At 44.3% G+C, this 26,640-nt stretch overlaps 1 protein-coding gene across 2 annotated transcripts in view; it reads right to left on the bottom strand.

Annotated features, from left to right (window-relative positions):
* Positions 1-21,917, bottom strand: part of KCTD15 (potassium channel tetramerization domain containing 15) — a 41,471-nt gene extending 19,554 nt beyond the window's left edge. Inside the window, exons 1-2 of one of the 2 annotated variants that reach the window (XM_068411341.1) lie at positions 21,584-21,917; positions 15,642-15,817 (exon numbers count right to left, since the gene is read on the bottom strand). In XM_068411341.1, the coding sequence (XP_068267442.1) occupies positions 15,642-15,805 (164 nt within the window). In that variant the 5' untranslated portion in view covers positions 15,806-15,817; positions 21,584-21,917. Of the gene's footprint in view, positions 1-5,131; positions 5,276-15,641; positions 15,818-21,583 lie in introns of those variants that run through there. The other variant, XM_068411342.1, reaches the window with a different exon arrangement.
* Positions 21,918-26,640: the final 4,723 nt, after the last annotated feature.

Raw genomic sequence — 26,640 nt, 5'->3', positions numbered from 1 at the left:
CTTGTGTTTCAGCAGGGCAGCCTCAGGCACCAGCGTCCTACAGGCACTGCCTGGCCCCATACGGGCATCGCTCAGCCCCGGACCCTTCAATCCTGATGGCACAAGTGACCACAGATAACAAGTACAAAACTGGCCTGTGAGAACCAAATGAAGATATTAAAGCCTGTAACCCCAAACCCCTTCTCTCAATTTTTAACAGGAAAAGAGCGTCAAGTAGTACGGTCAGATCTCAGCAGAGGGATGGAGGAGGTAACTCACAAGGTAACAGGTTTATCCATCTTCAGTTCCTATAACCTTCTGTTCCTGCCTTCCAACACCAATCCTGGAATGCCACAGGAGTTTTTTGAGCCATATGCTCACTTTGCAGTGCTTTTGAAGGATATTACACTCATTAACTATTAAGCACCTGAAGGAACTGCAGGATCTATTACCTAGATTTAATACTTCATATTTTGCTGTTCAGGCTAGAATATCTATTTTTGCAATAGATCAGAGCTACTCTATATAGTATCAACATGTATTTTTAAAAGTCAATAACCCATAAAAAACATTATCATCTAACATGAAGAATCATTCTTAGGACGTTCTGGAAGGATTTTTTTTCTTCTTTTTATACCATCACTAAAAAGCAAAATTAGATATGTAATGGATTTTGTAGTTAAAACAAAGGAATGGACAATTATGTTTTCAGTTCTCTGTTACTATCAATTAAAGTCCACTGAAGCAACAGGTAATAAAATTCACTGAAGTGAAAACTACCTATTATTTTTGAAATACCACAAAGCATTCACAGTAAGGATAAGAGATCCTACAGCTCTTTTTCTTCCGCTTGTTGCTAACAGCCTATCACCACACTTAAGACACTTTGGCAGGTGACTTTGATATATAATTTCATGGAAATATCTATGTATTTTTAGATTTTGATATGTGAAACTTGTTTTTTAATTTGTAGAGGCAGTATTGCCTATACATAAATTAGCAGTTAAGACAAGAAATTGGAAACACTAAGCCCAGGCAGAGAAGCCAGTATCTTTTCCTGCATTGAAAAATTCTCTTGGTAGTCAAAAGCCAGCCTGGTCCTGCATCCGTGCAGCCAAGCATCCCATCAGGTCTTGAGGGAGGAGGAGGAGGAGTGGTCAAACAATGACAACGAGCAGACCAGCGACTAAAGGAACTGAGGCTCTCATGAGCTTTCCTTTCCAAGCTTTTTATTCCCACCAAGTTTACAAGGGTATTAACCCTAAGCCCTTCACCTCATTGGGATACTGGGATTAGGCGCATCAGCACTGGCCGCTCATCCCAAATTTATCAGCAGCACGTTTGTTCCCCAGGGCCCTGCTTCTGCCACCCGTCTTGTGGGGAGCCAACAGCTCAGGAGCACAGCGCTGCTTAGCCATGAGTAACGGTGGCAGAATCCAGCCCTCCGTCAGGCTAATGATTTTATTTTGCCTTATTAAAGTAGCGTTTGTATATTTCAGTGTGTTATTTTAACAGCTATAAAAAGACTTCACTAAACAAACAGTTTCTAGTACGTTAATTACTGTATTACGAATCCTTTCATTGCATTCGGCGTATAACCGCATCCATAGGCAGGAGAAGCAGACACATACAGACAGAACGGCACTCGTTCACTACGCACATCAGCATCCCACCACATTTATTTAAGCAGTCAGTCATGAAATGCATTTGCTGTGCTTAACAAGGAAAAAACGTAACTTTCAAATACAGGTACAATTTGCATTTCTCCGTTAAAAGCTCCCTACATGCCGCTGATATGGCTTGTTCATCCTCTGTAACAGGGACAGTGACGAACAGCCTCCCCTTATTTTTTGGTGCTTAACCATACTGTCTGCACTCGTTTGGTCTGGCTGAGCTGCTCTGGAGTAACCACGACCAGAACAGAGGCCTTGACCATGGCGGGTGTGCAGTTGGACGGCAGCCCAATGCAAGCCAAGAGGTTGCAGTTACTGTAGTTCAAGACAGGCCAGTTCTGCCACCCCTGTTCCTAACAAGCAGTAACTGCTTGGGGAGGGTGAGAAGGGCAGAGTCTGGCTGACTTGCGTATTTTTAATAAAAGTAACCAAATAATATTACAATATAATATAAACCCTCAAAACACAGAACTTGTCAATGGTAGGAGCTAAATATTCTCCTTTCAGTGAAATATGACGAAGTCCAGGTAACTGCACAGAAGTTCATACACTGTAGGTAATACCTATCTATGTGGGAATTCCTCTATTTTAAATTGTGGACTTACATTTGAAGTTAAAGAAACACGTTAGCTAGATTTCCAGTACTATCTTTTTTTCCAGTATAAAGTTCAAGTTACTTTTGCTCTTCTTGTGTCTTTTACTTCATTCTAACTGAACTTTTGTCAAAATAGTTGGTGAAGATTAAGAATATTAATACAAATTTATATTGCAAAAGTATCCTGGTTTTATTATGCCATTGGTGCTGCTGCTCTGATTTGAGCCCTGTGAGGGTTCTTGGCCTTTCACATTTTTCTCAACACAGAACTTAACGCTAAGTTCTGGCCATGAAAATCAATGCAGGACCAAAAATTCTTTAACTTAAAACAAACTCCAAAAGTAGCATCTTAGTTTTCCAAAGTGTTCCCTAGTTTCCCAAAGGTCCCAATCCTGCAAGAACTGCATTTCAGTTCAAACTCTGTGGGAGTTGCGGGCACCCAACAGAATTAAGTTGTTAATACATGAGAAAATGCACAATTCAAATAAAACATTCTTGCCTATACAAGCCTTTTCTTGCTATTCCTTTAACCATCCCTTCCCCTGAATCATGGCACTATGAGGGCCCTAACAAGAACAGGGTTGAACCAAACACCAGCTCTCTTGCTGCTCACCTACTTGCTGTGACTGCAAGTGGAAGCTTACTCAGTATTTTTACGAAGATTTTCAAATCTGACTACATCTGGACATTACTTCTATTACCATCACCCTTGTACAATTGGGCATGCTGGGAGGTTGGAAAACATGCAGATACTAGTTGTATTTTAATATAAATGGGCTAAATCCTCGCTCATTGAAGTCAAGAGTGAAACTCCCACTGGGACTCGGTGAAGGCAGGGAAAATTTCAAATGTAACTCATTTACCTTTCAGGGTGCGAGTCTGGCCCTCCGCATCCTTTGCATGTGTGGGTGCTGTGAAACCAGTACGTTTCAGTACACAGCAGGAGAAAGAGGGACGGACACTCAAAGGCTGCAGAGCCTTTTATGAAGTGTGAGTGGCGACAGCTAACACATTCACTTTGGTATCTGCTCCTCGTGTAAACAGCTAGAATATTTAATCTGCTCAAGCCACAGCCCTTCACTTCTGATCACAGACATATGAAAGCTGAGCAGTTTTTTCCTACGATTCTTTTATTTATTTCCAGATCCACAGGAAAAAGCTCACAGAGATGGGCTGTCTGGGATGCTGCAGCACTGCACTGTCTGGGATGAGCAGGAACACCAAGGCGACCCTCGGTGCCCATGCCAGCCTCCGCTGCACCAGGACACTCTCCCCTGCTGTGAACAAGAATACCAGCCTCTGTGGGTAGTGATAAATTAGCTTTCTGCTTAAAAGAAGCTGCCCACGCTGCTTGGGCATTTGGTTGGTATGCCGATTCGCTAAACTGATAAAGCTTTTCTCTTGCTGAGCATGATAATATGGAAAAAAAAAGGCTCATCTTACATTCTTCCTTTGTTTGCTTTTCCTGCAGCCCATCCTTCTGTCCTCCAGTGAGTAAACTACACCAATTTTGCCCAGTCCCAGAATGTAACACTACTGCAATTATACCACTGTACACCTCCAGTACAGCTCATGCCACCACTCACTCTGGCACGAAGACACTGCAGGCAGTTACAGGCAGCCTGTAACTGGTTATAATTCTCTACAAGCATGTATGTGATTGGGAAGTTGCATCCAATTCTCTCTATCTGTATTTTTGTTATCACACTTAAAATGACAAATGAATGATGCTCCTGTTTATTCTTACATTTGATTAAGCTGTGCCCAACATATTTTTCCTGGCTGTTCACTTAAAGAAACTGAACACGTCAAGAACTATTTGTTAAAAAGCTATTTTGAAGGGAATACAACCACCAAAGCCCATATATCTACACCAAGTAGGAAGACTTGTCTAACAGTTTTTGCTGGTGAGCCCGAGCCGTCAGCAGATGAAAGGCAGAAGCAAAGAGCAATTTCCAGTAGGTTTTTTTGTTACTGCAGCTGGAGAGCTGGGACAGAGAGGAAGCGACCCGCTGACATGTCTGCTGGGAACAGCCCGGCTTCACTGCCATGTTCCCAAAAAAAAGGGGGACCCCCTGTCTAGGGCTATGGAGAGGGAAGCCGGACCTAGGAAGGAGACAGTAAGACACCTGCTGCACAGAGGACAGTCACCCTACAGAATTAAGCTTGGCAAAAACTTTAAAATAATAAAAAACTGTTAACCGTTGGATTCTGATGAGATACTGAAAGCTGAACCTGGCTTTTTTATGTGACTGCAAGAGATTCATTCTTAAATACAATACTATGGTCATGGGTTTGATTCTGGTCCCAGTGAAGTCAAGGCCAAAACATCCTTTGATTTAATTGAAAGCAGAAGCAGGCCCCCGCTTTAACCCTCCCATCTGCAAATCGAATATAACTGAATGTGAACAGAAGAGGAAATATGTTTCGAACTGGTTGCAAATCCATGCGTGATTTTTTTTTCCGCCCTCTGTAAGATTAAAAAGCGGTCATTGAATTTTTTTCCTCATTCAACAGCAGCGTTAAGTACTACTTGCCCCAATTCAGCCCTCGTTCCCTCCCAGACAACCCCAGCACAAGCAAAGGCCCCGGTTTCTCTATTGTCATCTGCTGGTTCCCATGGCGTTTCACTAGCCAAATTTGTTCATGAAATTGTATATAAGTTTTGCAATGGCAGAATTTAGGCAGTGCTCTCCCAGAAGGCACACCGCATTCCCCAAATGCCAAAGCTGCAGCCTTTGGTATAAATCGTACTGGGACAACTTGTTGGCGTAACATAGTATGACACCAAAGAGGTTAAAAAGAGTCCCTGGTTTTCATTGTCTGCTTTAGAGAGAGAGAGATTTGCTGCTGCAAAAGCGTCTACCAGATCTAAATGGATTACCTGCAGCACTGGTAGCATCTGCACTCCATTAGGAGAGAGGCGTAACAGGAGCCTGCCCTTTGGACTGGGATTCCTTCAGCGTTTCAGCTTTACGGTGCGAATCTCAGTTTCCAATGCTTGCCAACTGATCCCTTCTGAGTCTGACCATGAGTAACGGTGCAAATGCTGCATAATAGCTTCCCAGCATCCACGTGCAGGACTCCTTTCAGGTTTTGCTTTATGTGGTCCTCAGCAGATAAAAAAGCAGCAATTTTAGCCTTTGAACGCATACCATACTGCAGCAGAGTGAAATCAACACAGTACAGGTGAACACCAGAATAACTCTGCTCAGCCTGTCTGTCCTGGTGCCCAGCTCTGACAGGCAGGCAGTCGTCACAGGGACTGCATCAATAAGGAATGCAATTGTGCGTGCATGCAAGGCCAATAGCCATCCTGCCTGGCAGAGTTTTAAGTGAGAGCAAATCAGGTAAAAACAAAATGTTTACAGGTGTAATTTCTTTTTTTAAGCATCAAAAGATTGAAGTACATGCTAATCACAGCAGATGAGGTGAAGGAGTAGGCAGTCTGGTGGACAGAGCACCAAGATATGAGTTTTTAACTCTGGAGTTTAATTCCAGCTCTGCAGCTTCTCCCAGCTATCAAATTCGGTTAGGAGAGCCACCAACCTGGTGTAACTCTGTATCAATGGAGTTATACCAGGGATAAGAGTGACTGACAATAGGGATAAGAGTGATTGACAATACTTACCTGTTTCAGTCACCAGATTATGCATTTAATGTCAGTACAGCACAAGGGAACAAGGTGATGTGCTGCAAGGACTAGGTATACTCATCAATTTATTACATTCTGTGTACAGAGGAACCTGGCAAAGTCAATGTGGCACCAGCACAGGGCACAACCTGTGTCAGCTACAGCCTGGCACCCTCCACACCAGATCTAGCCTCCCTTATGCTTTCACGTATGAAGCCTATGTTTGCATGCCTGCATATTTCTTCTATTTAAATATGCACTTTGTTCTTAAGATTTTATTAACCCATGAGTGGATTAATTCTGATTTCAGTTATACAGGTACAAATTTGGAATAACTCCTTCAAAACCAGCAGAGTCATTTCTTTGGGAAGGCCGTCTGACCAGGAAAGGCACGTGCACGCACCCGTAAGTGCTCAATGCTTTGTCTTCATTTGCCTGTAGGTTTTACACCTTCAGATGGTTTTAAGACCGAGTTCTGTGGATACCCAGCAGAAGCATCTTGTTCAGGTACAATGTTCAGGTTCTCGTAACTCCTCTCCACACATCACATCAGTATACATCCCTGGTGTAACTCCACAGAGGTCAACAAGGTTACACTAGGGATTATTTTGACCATGTTTATTATTAGGTCAGTTTTCTAAAAGAATAGGGCTTATTTTGTTTCCATTTAAGCTTACAGTAAAACTCTCACTGACTTCACTGGAGAGATTTGGCCCAATGTACCAATATCCAAACCACCTCCATTTATTTCAGTGAAAGTAGGCAAGGAATTAATAAGGTCCAATGCATTTTTAAATCTTAGATTTCATAAATGATCACAAGCATGTAGGTCACAATATATACACAGAACGACACCTACGACAACCACCAGTGGGATCATTAAAATAATTAAGTTAGGCCTAGAGACAAATTCATTTCATAACATGTTCCTTACAGAACAGATACCTCCTTGCTTCATAATCTAGGGAGTCTGTTTTATAAACTTCCTAAGTAGTTCATGAAATATCCCCCTAAGCAGACCAGGTCTACTTGCCATTGCAGGGTCTTTGTAAATCAAAAGTTTATAAATCAAAAGACAAACACCAGTGATCTGTATTCAAAGACCAAATATGAAGAGGTAACGCCTCGTCTGCTCCACTGGTATGGTGGTTAGCTGTGACCTCAGGACACGACTTCCAGCACAAAGCTACCGAATCCGCATCTTTACATAACTCCTCTCCATGTGATGAGGGAGCTGGATGCACAGCACGTGAAGAAGCAATCAGTAAAGGAGATTCCCCTTTGCTTTAAGTGTAAAGCTGCTACACCTGTGAACCTAAGCACAGGTGTAGTACTTTACACCACACTCATCGGCAGGAAACAGCCTCTACAAGCAGCACGTAAAAGGAGGAGATAGGTTGCTTCCACAGCATCCTCGGGGAGTGGGCTCTCAAACTATGCTGCTAATGGTTTTCATGTTACTGCCCTGAAAATGACTGCTGAAATTGTGCTGCTGGCACCAAAGTGCCCTGTCAGGTGAGTGTTAAGCAAAAGTAGCAATGAAAGAAATGACAAAGTGCTTGACCAACTAACCTCAGAAACTGCTATAAATATAGAGTGCTAAACAAACAAACAAAAGGTTGAATTTTTGGTCTTGTCTGCTGGCTTCTCTTTGTGAGTTTCAATAAACTAGAGGAGTTGTAAGCAGGAAGTAGGGGAATTACTAATGTGCTAAGTGTAACTCGGCTACAGTTATGTTATTGTTGCAGAAGCAGAAAGGGAAGAGCAGAAAATGAGACAAGGTCAGCTGGGTTTTGCACCAAAGGTACTGGAGACACTGTTCAACATTCATCTTCTGGACCCCTCTCAGCGGCGGTAAGTGACATCCCTCCTGACGGCAGCCAGCCTGCACGAGCTGCACAGAGATGGCTGCTCTTCCTTTCGACTAGATGAGCTGCATAAGCTAGTATCTGGATAGGAATGTGCAATTTTCTCAAATTCAGGGTTTTTTTGCACAGCCTATGCCAGGCATAGCACCACAGCCATAATTTTATTTCCGTAAGTCGGATAAGTGTTGATTTGGTACTTTCTCTCCATGACTAGCTTGGTCTGCCCTTCCTAGATGCCGTAATACCCATTTAGGCCTAGAACTCCACACAGCCCAGGCTGTAAATGTATACAGAGAAAAAATAATTTCTGAGAAAGAGTTCATCAGAGACTAACTAGGCAGTATTTTCTTGTACATTTCATCAGATATTCCAAGTTAACACACAAATAATTTATTCATCGACAGGGCCTAATCTCAGCACCCAATTACAGTAAGATTTGTACTCCCAAAGGGTAAACTCTGCTTTCCTCTCCAGAGCCTGTGGGCAGTCCCCAGGCAGCAGCTGTGCTGGGCAAGGCAGCAATAATGAAGTCCACTAAGGAGTAAACACCTTTATCATAGCAGACAGCTCAGCTCTGTTGTGGTTCCCTACATGCCAGTTAGTAGGAGATCCTGGAGAGGTGGACACAGACAGGTCTGAAGAATCACTTTCCTATAAATTCCTTCCCTCCCAAGTCACTGGAGTGCAGGGTTAGGGTGACAGGGACTATTCTCCTTTACCACCACAGCTACTGTTCCAGCTGTGCAGCAACAGCCCTGGGTAACGCGGGGAAATCTGCTCTCACGGTATACTTCCACGGGCTGTGCCAGACCCTGAATCCAGGATTTTTTCCCATTAGTGAAAGCTAGAGATAGGGTATCTAACAGCATCATACCCAGCTGTAATTACATCCTTGTTACAGATTCTTTTTATTTTCCATAGAGGTGCTCACAGACCTGGGACTGGTGCGACTCCTGCCATGGTGGCTCTGGCCAGTCTGTCTGCAAGAGGAAAGGGTTCCTCACCTCCACCCACTGTGCTCTGCCCCACACACTGCCCAGGAGCTGTGCTGGATGCGTCCTAGCAGCAATGCACGTCTGCCCATAGGAATGAATGCTCCCCACCTTTCCCAGAGCTTATCAAAGCGCTGCATCGACTTCTGTGACCTCAGCCACACGGTACCCATACAAAACAGCAATACTTGGCTTTGCAGGTGGGGAAAGACTGGTTCATTTTACACTATCTGATTCAGCAGCCTGGCAATGAGAGTTCCTTCGCTTGCTCCAGCTCCCACTTCAGTAAGTGCAACATCCACAGGCAGACTGGGGGAGCCAGAGAATGGGAAGGGGAAAGGTGCTTTTTAATGTTTTTTTCCTTAAGGGTTCTGCTGGTCAAAATTCCCTTGGAAACGAAAGAGATATTTGCCTAGTCAACAACCAAATAAGAAAAACTCAAAAGATTTATCTCTAAATTGCAAGTGCATGAAATGAAACTGAAAATTATTTTAACCTCCGTGAAAATTCTTATGTTAATTCAGAAAAGGCGCTGCATATAACCAAAACCTCCGTTTTTCAGCTCCTTTACTTGTTCTCATCTGCAGCACATACCTGATAGCCTTAAACAATGGCAGAGCCCTGAGGAGCCCTTTCAGGCTCCCCCCTCTCTGCAGAGTTGCCCCGCCGGTGTGGAGTGTCGTTAGGTGTGCGCAGTGCTCGTGCACTGTGCCCATAACCTGCATCTCTGAGCATTTGTAATGTGCAGGAAAAACACTTGCTCCTGCCTCTTCAGGTGTTTTGCTTTAAAGTCTGTGTATGGTTTAAGTTCACAATACCTATTAAAATTAATGAGCTTTGCGCTGCAGCTCATGTGCAGGCGCATTTTGTAGCGCTTTGCCTGGACGTGGGCTGCTGGCTCCAACTCAGAAACTCTTTGCCTTTCGGGTAATATACAACAGCTCATAGCCCACGAGCGTCAGGCTGGTGTCACCCCACAAACAGGGTGCTCAACAACTGACCTCAGTGGGAATAGTGGTACCTTACAAAGGGTGAAATGTGCCACGGCAGCACGCCTGCCTGTGTCCTTCACTGTGCTTAAAACAGAGTCGTTTAGCGGGTGTGCAGAGGATGAGAGAGTGATTGAAGAGGGATCCTGGTGCTTCTGCAGCCACCAATGATCTCTGGTTATGAACAAATCTGGTCTTCACTCCACTTAACCTCCTGTCCAAAGTATAGGCCTTGTTTAAGGACTGATTTACACCCTAACTGCCAGCATAGGGTAAGCGACAGAATTTGCTGTTTGAACATTGTTTTCTTGTAATAACATCAAGAACACGAAGATTTGATGAGAAATCACCAAGTAAGTCATGGTAAGAGTGACACTAGATTGATCCTACACAAGCAAGAAATGTGAGATGCTCTCAAGTGTGCTAAGCTTGGAGAATCATATATCCTAAATACAAATTATATATCCTGAACACATCTGAAATAAGAATTTCCCTGTTCCCTCCCAAGAAGTACAGAGTAGGGCCCAGTGTGGAGTCCTCAGTGTAAAGGATGATGTGGAAGATCTGTCTTGTAGATTTCAGTAACAGATGTGTTTGAGCTTATGAAACCACTGTATCTGGCTATACATGTCAGCAATCATGTTCTGGCAGGGACAACAGAGGGGTCCTAAAACTTGAAGAAGAGCATTCCCCTGAACTCAATCCAGCCTGGTGTGGCTGCAGAAAAGGGAGAAGCAGAAGACCTCAGGTGTCAGTGCTGAGCTCCAGCACCAGAGAGACGGAGGTGCTGGAGGAGAAGGTAGGGGAATTAAAACACAGAGTAGCCAGAATCTATAATATCTAATAAATACACAGATACCTACAGAGTAGCTAGAATCAGAAGATCATGCTTGGTAGAAAAGCTTGTCTGAGGGTGGGTCTATACAAGAATGACAGTTTGTTCTGACAAGAAACATTCAGAGGAGAAGACACGTGCTTATGGGGACTCCTTTGTAAATCACAAAAAAAGTCCATGGGCTCAGAGGAAAGTGAGGTGGGGATATGCCTGGAAAACTCTCTGTAACAGCTAAGGTCACTAGTTTCTGTATCAGTCAATAAAGCCTGTGCAGGTTTTCTTTGGAGGACAGAGCCTCCAGAGAAGAGGGTGGGAAAGCCCAGGTGCCCCAAAAGCTGAGATCAGGCCGTGCACTGCGTTAGCACTGGCTCAGCATGCCTTCGGCCACGGGACCATAAAGCTCCGTTTTCCTGAAGAGGAAAGGCTGGGAGCAGGGAGGTCCCAAATGCAGTGTGCTACAAACTGTCGGGGGGAAGCTCCCTGGAGTCAGTGCACCCACACCATTGCCAGCTAGACCTCACTGCTTCAATTAGAATTATTCCTGCTTGCTTCTGTCACGTGACTAATGCCACGGAAAGCATGAGCTTTTATAAATACATTTTGAACAAAAGAACATACTTATCTTTAATAGAGAGTTATACAACAAATACTAATTAACCAAGAATGTAAGGTAAATATATAGCAGAACAACGCACAAAGAGCTCACAGCTGTTCTCTGGGTTAAAAACACTATTCAGGGCTGTGAAAAGGACAGGCTTCTGATGAAAAATCTTGTTCTCCTTTCTAACAGAAATTCAAAGTGATATCAAAATTTCCGGTGAAATCAAGAAGCCGGGGTTTACTGTAGTATACAGGGATTTGGAACTTTTCTGCATGAAGTCCATGAGATGTCTGCCACTGAGTTCAGTGGGAGTAAGGAGGATCTGGTAATGTCTTTGGGTATTCCTGACTGCACATCAGGAGCTTGGACTTTTGGTGTGGGTTTGTTTTTTAAATGTAAGAATTGTCTCACTCCCTCAATTCACTTTATAGATGTGCTAGAGCTTTTGCAGCCTTTACAATCTGTCATATAAATCCATATTCAAGTGTCAATGTGTGAAGGGGTTGATTTAGAGGTCCTCTGGGTGAAAACATTAATGGAATTTCTAGAGAAAGTGCTCTCAAAGATGAATAATTTGTCTACTTAGCCAGTTACTTTAGAAATAAGATGTTGATGGTAAGAGTCACCAGACTGAATTCAACAGCTTTTTTTTCTTTCTACCTGTAACTCACAACTACCAGAGCTGGGAGTTTTGGTGGGAGAACTTGCTGAAAATAAACTATTGAAATTGAGCCTCAGAACCAGGTAAGACAACACCAGCCTCCTTGTACTTCCAAAGCTTGTTAACTTTAATGGCAATTTTGGGTATGCACAGAAAGCAGCCTCACGTAGCTACAGGAAGAGGGATTAATAATATTATTTCTCAGATAATTTCCGTGACCACCATCATTATGCTGTTGTTGATCACATTTTTTTTATATCTTTCTCATTTTCCTTGCCTTTCACCCTCTGAAAGGCCAGCCTGCTTTCTTGCATGGTGTTTCATTCAAAAAGCCAACTGGAAATATGTGTAAGAGTAGTACATAAGGTGAGCGTGAGTGGTTTAGAAGCAGTCTTTGACGGTGGGTGTTTAACCCTCTTCTCCTTTGTCACAACAGTTGCGCGCTGCTCAAGTTTTCTCCTTTTTAGATGAGAGAATTTACGTAGCCCATAAAAATTTACTGGAAAGAGGGCATCTACCCCCTTCAATGCCTGATCTGCACGCTTTACTTATGCAAATTTAATCAATTGACAAATGCTTTTCTCACAGCAGCTGCACTAATACAAACAACATCAAATAATTTGTCAAAGTTGCTCTGAAACAACTCTGGGATCACTGAAATGCAAGATTGGGCCTCTGACTTCACATCACCAGCCTTTCACTCACTTAAGACTTCCAGAATCGGGTCCTTTCTCTCCCCGAATTAGAGCCAACCACATAACTTGGGAACAGCCAAGCAGAGCCCGCTGAGTGGGCTGAGCACAGTCAATCCTAACAAATTACAATAAGAAATGTATCACGCTGCCTGCTGTCAGGTGTAATTTATATCATACCAGAGGGGTGACTGGAGAGCAGGTATAGGCAGGAACTGGTCATACCTATACTTGCTCCTGCTGGGCCTGATCTGGCAAGGAGCTCTTCCCTCCCACTGAAGTCAATGTGAACGGAGTTTGTTCAGGACCTAACAGGATCGGGCCTCCTCAAAATACTATGGAAGGATAAACACGATTTGATTATTTTTTTTTTTCTGTTTTCCATTAGCATGTGATGTCTCTGTGTACGCATGCCCTGATTGTATTTACACACACGCCCACCATCTGTGTGTGTCCTTAAACATACCCGTACATGTTACACTACAAGCTAAAAGCCTACTTAGGATTTTGGAGCACAGAGAAAGAAACAGAGGTTTTTACACAAATAAACAGGAAGTGTATTCCCACAGCTTTCAATTTTAGTGAGCACAAACTGTATTTTATGCAACTGGAGCTAAGATTTAGCAAAGCATTTCAGCATATGCTTACATCTTTTGCTGAAATACAGTCTACAAATTTGTTTGATTTCTTAGATTTGAAGCTTTTAAGCTCATGCTCAAACCAAGAGTTTAATATGCTGTGCAAAATAACCCAGAAAGCTCTGCATGCAGATGAGTATGGCCATGCCTCTCTCTGTGGCCATGCACGTTATCTCTGAGCATAAGCTAACAGTGCTCTGGCATTATTTCCAGATGTGTCTCTCAGAAAAGCGGTCTCCTTCCTCCTGGACCTGTTAGAGACCCGGGATTCCTCTCCCAGCCAGACCACTGCAAAGACAGTCTGTGCCTTATGGGAGATACACACCAGGACAGTGAAGCACCATCAGGAGCTCCAACTATCCCCACTGAAATAACTGCAAGTACTTTGCCTTAACTGGGAGTGAGAGCAGGCCAGACTCAATGGGGGGTAACCAAGCAACTCTACTACACAGCATTGCAGAAAACCTCATTTTTAAAAAAAAAAGAATAAAAAAAACACTAAGGTGTACCCTCCACCCAGCTTCATAATGTATGTAGCAATATGTCCCCCTTGGGATGCTGAAGGGTTATCTTGTGCTGTAAAAATCTACATGGCTACAATTTAATCTTTCTGATTTACAGGTCTTGTCCTGTAAGCTGTTACTTCAGTGAGAAATGAAGTTTCAGCAGCTGAAAAAGCATTAAAGCTTTCTGAGATAACACAGCAATACAAACGTAAGACAATACACAGCAAAACATCAGGCAGCATGTGAGCTCTGGTCAGTCAGAGTTTTGTACTTTTAGTTTAAACAAAGCACAAAACCTGAAGAAATGCACTTCTCTTATTTAGCAAATAGGGGAAAAAAAGGCTTAGATCAGTACACTGGTCTCTTTAAACAAAATCTGTGAATTTATGTATATTCTCACAAAGGTTCCATAAGTGAAGTTTTATTAAGTTAATCTGGTATGGGGCATATTTTAAAAATTGTGTCAGCACTGATATTTTAAAATGTGGAAACAGATGTGCTACTCCATTACAACTGCTGAATCTTCTCTGTGTTTTTTTATACTATGAAGTGTTTGTCTGCTTCTCTGTTATAAATCTCTTCCCGCTGAAGAGATTTCTTCTCTATGATTAAAGAAGTACCACACAGACATCATTAAACAGACACTGTCCAGAAAAATCATACTGGTTTGGCCTAGCCATAAAATATAGGTATTTTAATAATTGTTTATTTTCCATAGAGAATTTGAGCAGCTCCCTCTCCTTGGAATGAAATCACAGCCATATGCTTTATGACATAAGAGGCGTTTCAAGGTGTCTCCATAAATGTCATTTATTGCTTGGAAACCTGCCAAATCTGGGCAAAAATCCCTACTTATTTTAAAGGAAAAATCCTCAAATCAAACTAGAGCTTCACACTGGTTGTCATACCAAAAAAATAAATCTATCCCTTATGGAAATACTGGCCATGCAGGTAGCAAAACCTCTGGCAACGAAACGTGCTGACCTGAGCTCTGGTTTGCTTTTGAGTCAATAGTGCCTCCTTTAACCAGTCTGCTGGGCACATTGACACTGCACATCCACACCTTCTCTTGGTGACACATGAAGCACTTACCCTTCTGAAAAATAAGCAGTCTGAATGACAAAAAGCTGAGTTGTTTTAGTGATCATAATTGTAAATCAAAATCAGGTACGTTTTAACATAGTGCTCCAATGAGTATGCTTTCACACTTGAAACGGCGGTCCCTTCCATGCTACCATCACAGGCCTGATGCTGCCCAGGATGCCCCATCCTTCACGGGCAAATCATAAAGAGACTCTGTGTCATATACACAAATACACTCTCATGCCATATTTAGTCATAATTTGACATATCTGTAGTCCACTCTGTGATAATGCCAGCCAGATCTAAATAAATCTTGTCAGACATGGCACCAACCTGTCCAGCACAAATCAGCTACCTTTAAGCACGCAAGGATTCAATCCAGTCTGCAGCTGCAAGCAGACAGAGCTGGTCGGCCAGCCCCTACCCAAAGGAAACGACCGCTGACACTGAGGCACACAGCTGCCACTGAGGGTAGGATTTTGGCTGGTCGACAGAAGCATCCATTAGTCCCAGTGTAACAGAGCTGTTCTGCTTTCTTAAAGGAAGAAAAAAAAAGGGATTTTTTTTTTTTTTCCCTAAATCTGAAGGAAAGAAGTTGCTTGGTGCAGTTGGAAATAATCTAGGGCAGCACACCAACAGGTGCTTCAAACGTATCGGCACAGCGCAGAAGCTGAGAGAGAAAACGAACAGACTCCCTAATAATACATAAATTTTACAGGCTTTTTTTTCTGTAGAACCCCAGTGAAGTCACTGTATAAATGGGAAACTGAATTATTCATAACTGGTGAATATATAATAAATCGTATTTTGCATCAAAATATTCCTCATAGGTACATGCCTCTTTCCATGCAATGAACAGAAACAGGCAGCAAGCCTGAAAACGCCAAGGTCTTACCGGGAGTCTGGGTACTTGGTCAAGGTAGCCAGGCTGCTGGTGTACATGTGTCCTCCTACATCGATGTGCACGGGAGCGTTCGACTTGGTGAGTTGAGCTGGGAGAGGAATTCCTTGAGCAGCCAGAGGAGAAACCGGGGACCGTGTTAGAGACAGACGGGACATGCTTCTTCCCTCCTGCAAAGGGAAGGCAAAAAAGAACAGTTTCTCTTAAATGTAGCAGCATGTTACCTTTCTTTCCAGCGTGATCACAGATCTAATCAGATCATTTTTGCATCTGCCTGATCACATATTCAGCTAACAAATTATTGCCACCACTGTAATTAAGTGTATTTGCATCATTTTCTTTAAAGTACCAGAGGGGAAGAGAAAGATGCTTATTAGCAATAAGAAATCAAGAAAAAAAATTTTCAAGGTGTCAGCCTCAAGGGGCATAAAACAAACTGCAAAATTCTAATTAAAGGTCGCGGGCTTATGTGTTAGATGTGAAATATCCCCTGACAAACGAATAACCAATTTGTGAATTGGGATTCAGGGGTTTTTGCAAGTTTGTCTCAGTAACAAGACACCTCTAAATTAGTGACTTCCTCAGTACCTAAGGCATTTAGTTTATACATGTAGTAAATTTCACATCAAACTACGATCAAGTTTCTGGTTTATTTTCAATAATTGTGAAATAAATGGATAATTTTCAGTTAAGCCTCAATATTAGACATCAAGAACTAAAAAGCTTTCAAACTGAAAGCAATTAATACCTGGAAGGAGTGAAAACAGGAAGACATATAAACTGACCCGTGCTTTCATGACAAGACATGTTAGAAATTACGATACAATCTTGCATGTGAAATTACAAATTCAACAATCCACCTAATGTTTACTGCCCTAAAAATATTTGAAAATTAGTAGAATTTCTGAATTGAGTCCGAAGATCTCCAGCTGACATACAAAGCAAAAAACAGGGATATGTCTTCAAAATGAACAGGACAACCATGGCAAAAGAAAATTCCTCAGTTCTCTTCTGTAAGAAAAGCACAGCTTATTCTCCATGAAACGTGTGTCTCAAAGCTGATTTCAGTTAAATCGGTATAGACGGCATACACGTCAAACAGAAAAAAAACCTTTTAGAAAAGTTTAAGAAAATGTCCATCCATTCTCCCCCTTACGGGTAAAGCAACATATGCAAAACATTATAGTTGAAGACATTTCTGAATAGAATCTAATTTTCTTGGTATTTTGTTCTGCAAGCATGCTACCAAGCATCCAGGCTCTTCCTTACATCCGACAAGCACTTTACATGCAGCATTGCAAAGTGAATTCCCATTTCTCCCACATTACTTTGACATTGTTTCTTAGAAATCTAAAGCTGGTCTCGCCTTTCTCTTAGCAGTATTTTGCACAAGATGCCTGGCTATGCCACTCGATGAACATACAATTAGCAACGTTCTTTGTAAAAAAAAAAAAAAAAATCTGAGCTATATAGAAAGGGATTGCAAAATCTTAATATATCTGGACAGCTTCACAAAGTCATCACAACATCTCCATTTACTGCATCTCATCTTGGTTAGCTCCTAAAAATTTCCTGCATCTACAGCACAGAAATACATCACCCCATTATGAATCCACATCCTTTTCTCTTCGGAGGCTGGATGGACATCTGCACTGAACACGAAGCAAATACCAACTCTGTCCTAGGACTTCTGTGTCAGCCGATGCGAAATTGAGCATTAACATTTTTACTACAGCACCACCTTCAAGGAAAGTGACTGAATCCTTTCATGACTGGAGACGTTGCTTTCTTGTTTCCCACAAGAGCCTGTTGTGGGCAATCTTCAGTAAATATGTCACAGAGCATAAATAAAAGAACTAACTTTTAAAAACAACTTAGTATGTAAGTACCTACAGTATTTTAGCGATGTGTTTACTAGTCTGTGGGTGCCTCATCTGGCTGCCAACACAAAGGTTTTTTTTTTCTTACCAAAGAGCACTGTAAACTCATGTTCACTCTCTACTCCTTCACTTAAATGAAAGGGTCAGAAGATTCAGGCTGAATGTCAACCCTGTCTTTGTTCAGACCCCAACTATTATGACTAATGATAAAGGTACAGACTTCACATGGTACAGAGCTGCCTTAGAAATAAATCTCATGCAGTTTCGCAAAACAAGTACCTAATTAGGGCTCATCTGCACCCCTTGTTACAATTTCCAAATGAAATCAAAGGACTTCCAGTCCTCTGTAAACGCGTCTTACATTTAACCATTTGTCTTGAAATACAGACTTCAATTTTAAAATATGCACAGATAGATAAAGATCAAGTGATCTGAATCTATTTGTGCATATTTAAACACTGCTGCTATCTTAGGATTTTGTTTAATGTTAGTATACCAGTAAATTCCTTGATCTGTAAAGAGTCTGAGATTCTCAGTGAGGCCATACTCACACAGTAGATATTTAATTTATACTATTCACTGGAGGGACCTTTTGAACAATCCTCTGCTTTTGGCATCTCTCAGCTAGAGCATGTGTTGAAAAAACACTTAATTATAGAAAATCACTGGAAAGCTAAAATAGTTCTCAAACTTTTATGGCTTTTCATACTTATTGAGGATGCCATTGGCTTTTTGGGGGAGGGGAGGAGAAGGGGAATTAAAACACAGGCTTTTCCCCTCGTTGGAGAGGATTCGTATTAAAAAAATGAATCCTACGTTTTTATTAAAGTTGTGGAATTCGATCATTTTTGTATGAGCAAATTATCAAGGGGCATAATTGTTAAGCACTACATAAAGGGCACTGAAAACATTCCTACTGTTCCAAAAAAATAAATACCCCCTATTTCTTAAGGTACCGTAACCCTATTTCTAATGACTCCTTCCTCTTCTTAATGCAAAACGCAGCTAAAATTCATCACACTGCGTAATGTACTTATTTTATGCACAAAGCAAAATCCTAAATGTATTTATCCAGTGAAAGTCTTTATGCACGTATTTTCTAATACTGATGTGAAAATTAAAACCTTAAGGGTAAATATCGCAGAAACACTAACAAACTTCATTTATTAAACCATGTAAAATAATCCTTGCTCTTTACTTGCCTACAACAGGATACAGCATCCCAACTAGTGGCACAGGCAATAATCCTGCTCTAGTAAGTAACACAGGAACTTGCTGAAGGCAAAATCAATAGAGCCCGATTCCCAAATTATCTGAATATTTAGTTTTTCAAACATTACACACCAAGATCTTTCAGAGCCAGCTTATCTTTTTCTGCCTTTCTAAGCTAACTGCATAAGTACTGCTTGTAAAAACTATTTGCCCATGCAAAGTGAAATAATCACAATGCCATGCTCATTTACACACAAAATGATTTTGTGTCCCATTGTGCTCACAGTTGTTCAGCTCTCTAGGGGTGATTAAACTAGCTATGCTGCTACAGCTTGAGATGATTTCACTGAATCGTTTCTCCATGAAGTTGCTTCTCTGCTAAGCTGTTATTTTAACCATAAAAGGTAAACAGAAGGCAGTTGTAAGAGCTCCATTCAGCTCCGTGCCCAGGGCTATAACCCTAGGGCAGAGAATGCTGAAAGACTGCAGAATTTTCCAGGGTGTTGCCTTTCTTGCTCTAAAGCCTTCAGGAATACTGTTCATTTAATACACATTCTAGATGATACATTTCAGATCCTACTAAAAGAAAGACTTCAAAAGTGTAAGAACTTTTGGGCGGATGAAGCTTTCCCACCTCTGCACATAGCTCGGGGCCATGGTAACCAATACTGCTGTTGATGTTGGGAAAATACAGTAGAAATAAACTGCACAGAGCAGAGCAGACAGATAGGGACAAGGGAGGTGAAAGGTTGCAGGAAAGAAACTGGCAGCAGTCTGGAAGGGATAACGAGAAAAAAGGGAAAAGAATGAAAAAGGAGGCGGCTCTGAAGGAGGGACAAAGTTAAATCAAGGAGCAGGCACTTAAAAGACTACAGATGGGAAGCAAGACTAATTAAGGATGTAAAAGCGCTTTGTTTCTAAAGTTTATTGTTGCCAGGATAAAAATTAATTGAAACTAATGCTGTTATTCACTCGTGCAGTTTAATTCCTTCATGCACATTTAAGACGTGAAATGAGAACGGCAGGTTTAAGGACCTGCCATGAAGCAGCTCTCCCTCCCGGGGAGCCGGGGCGGGGGCAGGCCGGGGCCGCAGCCCGGGCAAGCGGGGGCAGCACCCCCGCCCTCGGCGGCACCCAGAGCCGCGCCCGCGGCTGCTCCCGGCCGGCCCCTCGGCTGGGTGCTCGGGGAGCCATCCTCCCTCCCCAGAGACCTGTATTTCTTTGCCAGCAGACCCACGAGAGCACTAGGGTAGGATGACCCCGGCCGCCCCTTCCCCAGCGCTCCGGGGCAATACCCGGACTGCACAAGTTACCCCGGCGCCTCCCGTGACGGCACGACAAGGGCTGCGCTTCCCCAGCCTGCCGCCTGGCGCAGCCAGAGGGGCACAACTACAGACTTGGCAATTACCTTTGTCTCTATAAACAAGGCCGGCGACCGCTCGGGTCTGCCTCCAGAGCCACCCCGAGACAACCGCTTACGCCGTGAGCCCGAGCCTAAAGACAAAGCGGGGCGGGGGGGACACCGCAAACCCTGGGCTCCATGGCTCCGAAATTAAAAGTCCGTAAACATTTGCACACACCTCCACGCTGCTTCACTGAACACTGGGACCGAGTGACAGAGGAGATCGTGCCCAAAACTTTTACAGGGGAAGGGGGGAGCTCCCTCTGGAGCTCTGGTTACCGGGAAAAAAAAAAAAAAGGAAGAAAAAAAGAGAAGGCTTTCTCTTTCCGGCCCCCGCCCCCCCCCCCGCCGTAACCCGCCTCTCTGGCAGTCTCCAGTCTATTTAGTGCAAGTTTCACGTCACCCGAATGCCTTTACCTACTGATGGTCAGGGAAATCACCAGGAAGCGACGCACCCGGTCACTCAACTTCTGCCTTTTTCTTTTAAACACACTGTATGCCCAAAGGTAAAATTCAACCAAAAAAAAAAAAAAAAGGCACAACATGTGCGTCCTTTACTTATTCCCACATAACAAGAAAGGAGATGTCTTAGATGAATGCAAGGGGAAAAAGAAAAAAACGACCCCGAATCCCGATCCTGTACATTTTCCGTGCAGGCAGTGGTGGTGAGCATTAGCCAGGCTAATGTATTAATTTTGCAGAAGTGTGCCACATCGCATGCAGGAGCAGAAATGCAAACTATAGCCTAGAGTGGTTTGAAGTCTACCCCAAACCAAGCCTTCCACTCTCACTGGCGCCAGAGTTTCATTCACAGCCCGCCCGTGTTTTCCATACGCGGCGCTCCCCATTGTCGCCCGCCTTCCCTTTGTGCCGAGCCGCCCCGCCGCCAGCCCCCGCGCCCCGGCCCGCGCACCGCCGCGCCACCCCGCCCGCCCCGACCCCCGCGGCGCGGCCGCGGCTCCCTCCGCGTGTACCATGCGAGAGAGCGCGGAGCGAGCCGCACTGCCTCCGCGGCGCTGGGGCTTGGCTGTCTTCAGAGCCGGGGCCGGGGCGGCAGCGGGAGCGCGGGCACCCCGGGCCGCGGGGCTCCGCCGGCGCTGCCCATGCTGGAGCGGAGCAAAACAGAACATACACACACACACGCGCGCGCGCACACACACGGCGCTGGCAAAGCGGGGCGGCTGCAAACGCGTCCTGTAGCTTTAAAAAAGCACCCTCCGCCGCTGCTCCTCCGGAGCCCGGAGCCGAGTTAGTTTGAAGAAGAGGCACTTTCCAACAACCAAAAAAAAAAAAAAGCAAAAAAAAAAAGCAGCGAGCGAAGGCGCGAGCGTGCCGCGCGGCGCAGCGCGATGCGATGCGATGCAAAGCCCGGCGCGGCGCGCACTGCGCGCTCCGGCCCCGGCACGGGCGGCCGCGGGAGCCGCCGCCGCTGCTGTCCTTACCTTGAGCACAGAAGAGATCTGCGAGCCCCCCTTGGGCTGTGGGCTCTGCTGGGGTTGTGTGTGGAGGGGCTCAGCTTTTTGCTTTTATTACTATCTTTGCTCCGCAGATCCTGCTGTGATTGTTATTATTTTTAAAGCTGCTCGCTCTCCTCTCTCCCCCTCTGTTTTTTGCTGCTTCTTTTTTCTATTTATTTTGTGTGTGCGTGTGGATGTGTGTGTGTGTGAGGGGGGAAAAAAAGGCTTTAAATGAAACTGCCGAGGCTGTTATGAGAAGAAAGGCAATAATCCCGTCTCTAAATAACAGAGGGAAGGGAGAAGAGGAGGAAAAAAAGCGAATTCTTGCTCAGGGGTTTGCAAACGCCTGCAGGGCAGAGGATTAGGCTACAATTAGCTCAGCCCTTTGCTCTCGCCCTAGCTAATTTTGCGATGAAAATTGGATATTTTTTCCTGCTTTTGGTGAAGGTCTCCAGGTTTATTCCCCCCCCGCTCCGAATAAAATAAAATACAACCCTTGAAAATGAAATAAGGCTGGGGAGGCGGCCGGCGGCCCCAGCCCGCGCCCCCGGCGCCGCCGCCCGCAGACCCCCTCCGCGCAGCGCGGCGCGGTCGGGGCGGGAGCCCCGCGCTGCCCCGCGGAGCCCCGCGCAGCCCGGCCCTGCCGGGGGATAACGGTTCGGTGTTGGGGAGGATCAGGCCACTGTCACGTCCTTCAACAGACTTAGTGAAAAGAAGGAGGAAAAGGAGAGGGGGGGGGAAGGGGGGGGAAAAAAGCTGATTTTAATCATTGTCATTTGGTCTGATGTAATATTTCCCCAGGCATTTTCAACTAGGCATAAATTTTCAGCTCCCAAATAAGTAACACAGGGCACGTTTCTCACATCTCTTGACTCCTCTGTTACAATTAGGGTAGCACCCACTCTGCACTTGTTGATAAACTAGATCAAGTTCAAAAATAAATAATAAAACAAATAGCCCCGACACCCCCCGTCACCCCCCCACCTCCCCCCGCAGCACCCAGCGCCGCCGGGGTGCGGACGGGGGGTCTCAGAGGCGGGGGGGGGGCTGCAATTATTCCCTTCCCTCCCTCCCTCCTGCCTCCCCCCCTCCTGCCTCCCCCTCCCTTTCACCCTTTGCTAATGTCTCGCATTGTAAACGCCAAATTTCCTGTAGGCCATTAAAACCAAATGACGTCTATCGACATGCATTGTGCTATTGCGGAGCGCCCTGGCAGCCCGCCCCCGGCCAAAAGCGCCATTTCAATTAGAGCGCGCGGCGCGATGGCGCGGGGCTCCGCGGGCGGCTCCGCGGGCGCGCAGCGCGCCCGACCCGCGCGCCGGGGGCGCCGGCAGGGAACCCCCCCCTCCCCCGAAAAAAAAAAAAAGACAAAAACCCAAAAGCCCTCCGTCAACTTTCAGCCAAAGATGTGGGTCTGCCGGTGCGTGCGCGTTCTTGCAAGCCCCCGCGGGGGATGCGCCCCCCGCGCCCCGCTGGTCCCCGCCGAAGAAGTTTGGCGGGGGGAGGTGCGGGTCCCCTCCGCGCCGCAGCCGGCGGGCGCCCCCACGGTGTGGCACCGGCGCCTGGCCGCGGTCTGCGCCCCCCGCTCGGGGCGGGGCCGGGGGGGGGGAAATCCACCGCCTACCGCGCCCGCGGAGGGGCGCCGCGCGTCCCGGCGGCCGGCGAGCCGCAGCACTTGCCGGCCTGCAGCGCCTACTAGCCGCCGAGCGCGGCCGCGCAGGGGAGTTATGCAACGCTGCGCGGCTGCCGGAAAGGTCAGGCCGGCGGCGCGCAGGAGGGGGCCGCGCTCCCCGCCCGCGCCCGCGCTCCCCTCCGCGCCGCGGGGCCGCCCCGCCCCGCCAGGAAGCAGGGGAGGAAGGCAGGCAGGACCCCCTAAAATTGAGGGTGTTTTTTTTAAAGTTCTCTTCCGTGGCAGGAATAAACAGAAACTTTTCTCCTAAGGGTAGCTTTTTTTTTTTTTTTTTAAGAGTACAAACTACAGGAGAAGAGGGAAATTTTCTCATTAAAGTTACATCCCTGCAGTTAGTTCAATTACTTGATATATGCAGAAGATGTTGTAAATTTAAAGATTTAAATAGCTTACAAAGATGCCGGAGGCTCCATCAGTTAATTTCCTTAATTTATGGATTTTTAGCTGAGCTTCTGAAACGAAAAGGAGAATGAGAACTAGGTCAGCAGAGAGATTTGCATCCAGAACAGACTAAAATTTGTTTTCCTTGACCGTCCCATCGGCCGAGGTGCGATTCTTGGCGGGGGTCACCATCCCATCTCTGATGGGACGCTCTGTTTGCCTGTGAGAGCACGGCAGGAAGGGGTGGACTTTATTCTAAAATGACGTCCTAAAATGAGCGTGTCCCCAGACAGCTGCTTCACCTGACCGTCGGACAAGGCTGTAGCCTAAGTAGTCTCATTTCCCCGGCACTCTGCTCAACAAGTGCACGCGGGGAGGAGAAGCTCCACTGGGATCTGGTGACCTGTCACGCAGCCCGAGTTTCACTCAGCTGTTCTGTAGGGGTGCAGGCGGACTATTTGGGATGACTTGGCATCATAATTTTTACTTCCTCTGTGAATTACTAACTGCTAAATGAAAAATAAATACGAGAATCTGGAACAGCAGTCAGAGCATTGTAAAAATAGGACGCTTCTGCATTGAGGCACAGTAAAGAGGAAAGAGAAGACCTAAAAACATTGCACTGAACAAAAAGTAGAGATTGTTTCCTGACTCATCCCAACACATCTGCGACAGGTACCATTTAATTGTGTTACATGGATATGGGCTGCATGGCTAATAACGATTTGGTTGGTTGGTTGGTTTGTTTGTAGATCAAAGCAAAAACACAGTAGCACTTGGGATGAAAAAGGCATGCGCGTGGTACCTAACTTCTGCGGGATTGTTTTTATGGTATCTAAGAATAGGACAATGTACTAGAGAGCTCTGAGTTTTTTCTTGCCTCTATTAACGTTAAGGGTATTAAAGGTACATGTTACAGTTTTATATGCACTCATTTTTTCTTCTCACTCAGTTGTTGTGTTTCAATATGTATGAATATATACATACAAATTAATACTTAAAAGATTGATATAAACTAAACAGTTTTAGGAAGCAACATTGCAATATGATTAGCATTGGTGTTCATGATTTAACATTTCTTTTCCCACTAGATGAAGTTTCTAAGATTTGCAAGGTACATGTCAAGGACGGGTATATAAATGGATTTTTATTTATTCACAACTCCAAGACTAATTGCTTCTCTTTGCCTGAAGGCCAAGAAATTGGTTTTAATATGACACTTCAAAAGTATTCATAGAACTACAGAGATACTAAGTGTCATTGTTTAAGAGAGAAATCTCACTATGCTACTTGTGACCCTGAAAATAAAATCTTCCACTGTATTTTGAATCCTAATGTTGTTTTTAAGAGTTTCACTTAAAGCTCAACTATTAAGAAGTGTACAAAGGCAAATATTAAATAGTATGCAGTGAACAAACGAAGAAATACTGTTTAGAACTGAACATAAGTTATTTTCTCAACAACTCTATTATCCTCCCTATAAAGCAATACAAAATTTATAACAGAAGATTCCTGAGCTCAGTTGCAGGATATTATAATTAAAAGTTCTTGGCCAAATGCCCGGCATGTGTTTATTAAGATACTAAATACTTCAAGATAAACACTTTGGATTTTTTTCTTACCAGCAGTTCTTTGTGTTCTGTGCAGGTGCTTAAAAATGTAATGGGACAGAACCATTCTGTAACCTGTTTTTTAATCTAATTATTCCATAGTTCGCTTCCATTTTTTTCAATAAACAGGTAAAAAATTACTGACACTCTTAAGACAGTGTGAAAGAGAAGCCCATAAAGAACCCCAGGTCATTTTTCTCTATTTTTTTGTGTTTTCCAAAAATAACAGATTGTGTATATTTTACAGGACAGAAAATTACTAGATTGTGAAAAGATGCATATTTGAAGGAATATACATTTCCTATCAAAAAGATGTTCTAAATATATTTTGAAATTATCAGATTTTAAATTTATTGACTGTGTGAAAGAAAGTATCATGAATTGAAAAATAACATCAACCTCTTCTACACCCTGCTATATGAATTAGAGTAACAACTACTTCCAGTTGGTATTGTTCTTGAAGGCCTTGTATGAATTTATGCTAGTTGGCCTCATCCTGTCTTAGTCCTTACTCTTTTCCTTATACTATGTATGTGTCTTATCTTGAGGTTTGAGCCTGACTGCAGGACTTCTTATGTTACGTAACCTGAGGCTTGATCCTGGCTTCCTGGTGATGATACCGATTCCCACTGACTACAAAAAGTGCAGGAAGAAATCCACAGCCTGCCTGACCCTCCTCTCTAAAACACACCATGCTCTACTGGGCATTTTAAGACAAAGCAGTAAATAAGGGAGAAAACTGATCATTTCAGGAAATGTTTAAAGCAGATAAATGAGAACTAGGAGTTTGCTCCTTTAAAGCAAAGGAATCGATGTCTATATATAGACTGATACTCTTCCCAGTCACAGTTAAGACACCACTGTAGTCTAGATGGACTTTTTTGGGGGGGAGAGAAGATTTGAGTAAGAAATTGGTGCTTCAGAAGTAGTTGTTGGATTCCAGTGCACCTTCAGTCAGCAAAGCCTACGTGACTTTGTTGCCTTCAGTGAGGTTTCATGGATGTGACTGCGTTTAGCCCTGTCTCCTAGACCACAGAGGCACGGGGGAGAAACACCTCTGAACACAGAGAGTAGGCAGCCGTGGATCCTGTGACTAGCACCATTGCTTCCGTCACTGCAAATGAGATAGAAGCAGAAGGTGTGGAAGGCTGATGTTACAAATGTGTTGAGCCGCCGGAAAGGTTTGTTCTTGTGAGAAACCTGAAAATATTAAGTACCTTGAAATCCCAAAACTCGCTACAGTCAGTTGACATACAAGGAATAATGAAAAGGAAGAATTAAGGACATCTCCCAGTTGAAGCAAGTTTTCAAGCCAGTTGCAGTGCCAATTGTTCTGGAAGAGGAACTCGACCCAGGGTTTG

This window comes from Nyctibius grandis, chromosome 12 (assembly GCF_013368605.1).
Source record: "Nyctibius grandis isolate bNycGra1 chromosome 12, bNycGra1.pri, whole genome shotgun sequence".
Taxonomy (NCBI): domain Eukaryota; kingdom Metazoa; phylum Chordata; class Aves; order Nyctibiiformes; family Nyctibiidae; genus Nyctibius; species Nyctibius grandis.
This window is presented reverse-complemented; position numbering and strand designations above follow the sequence as displayed.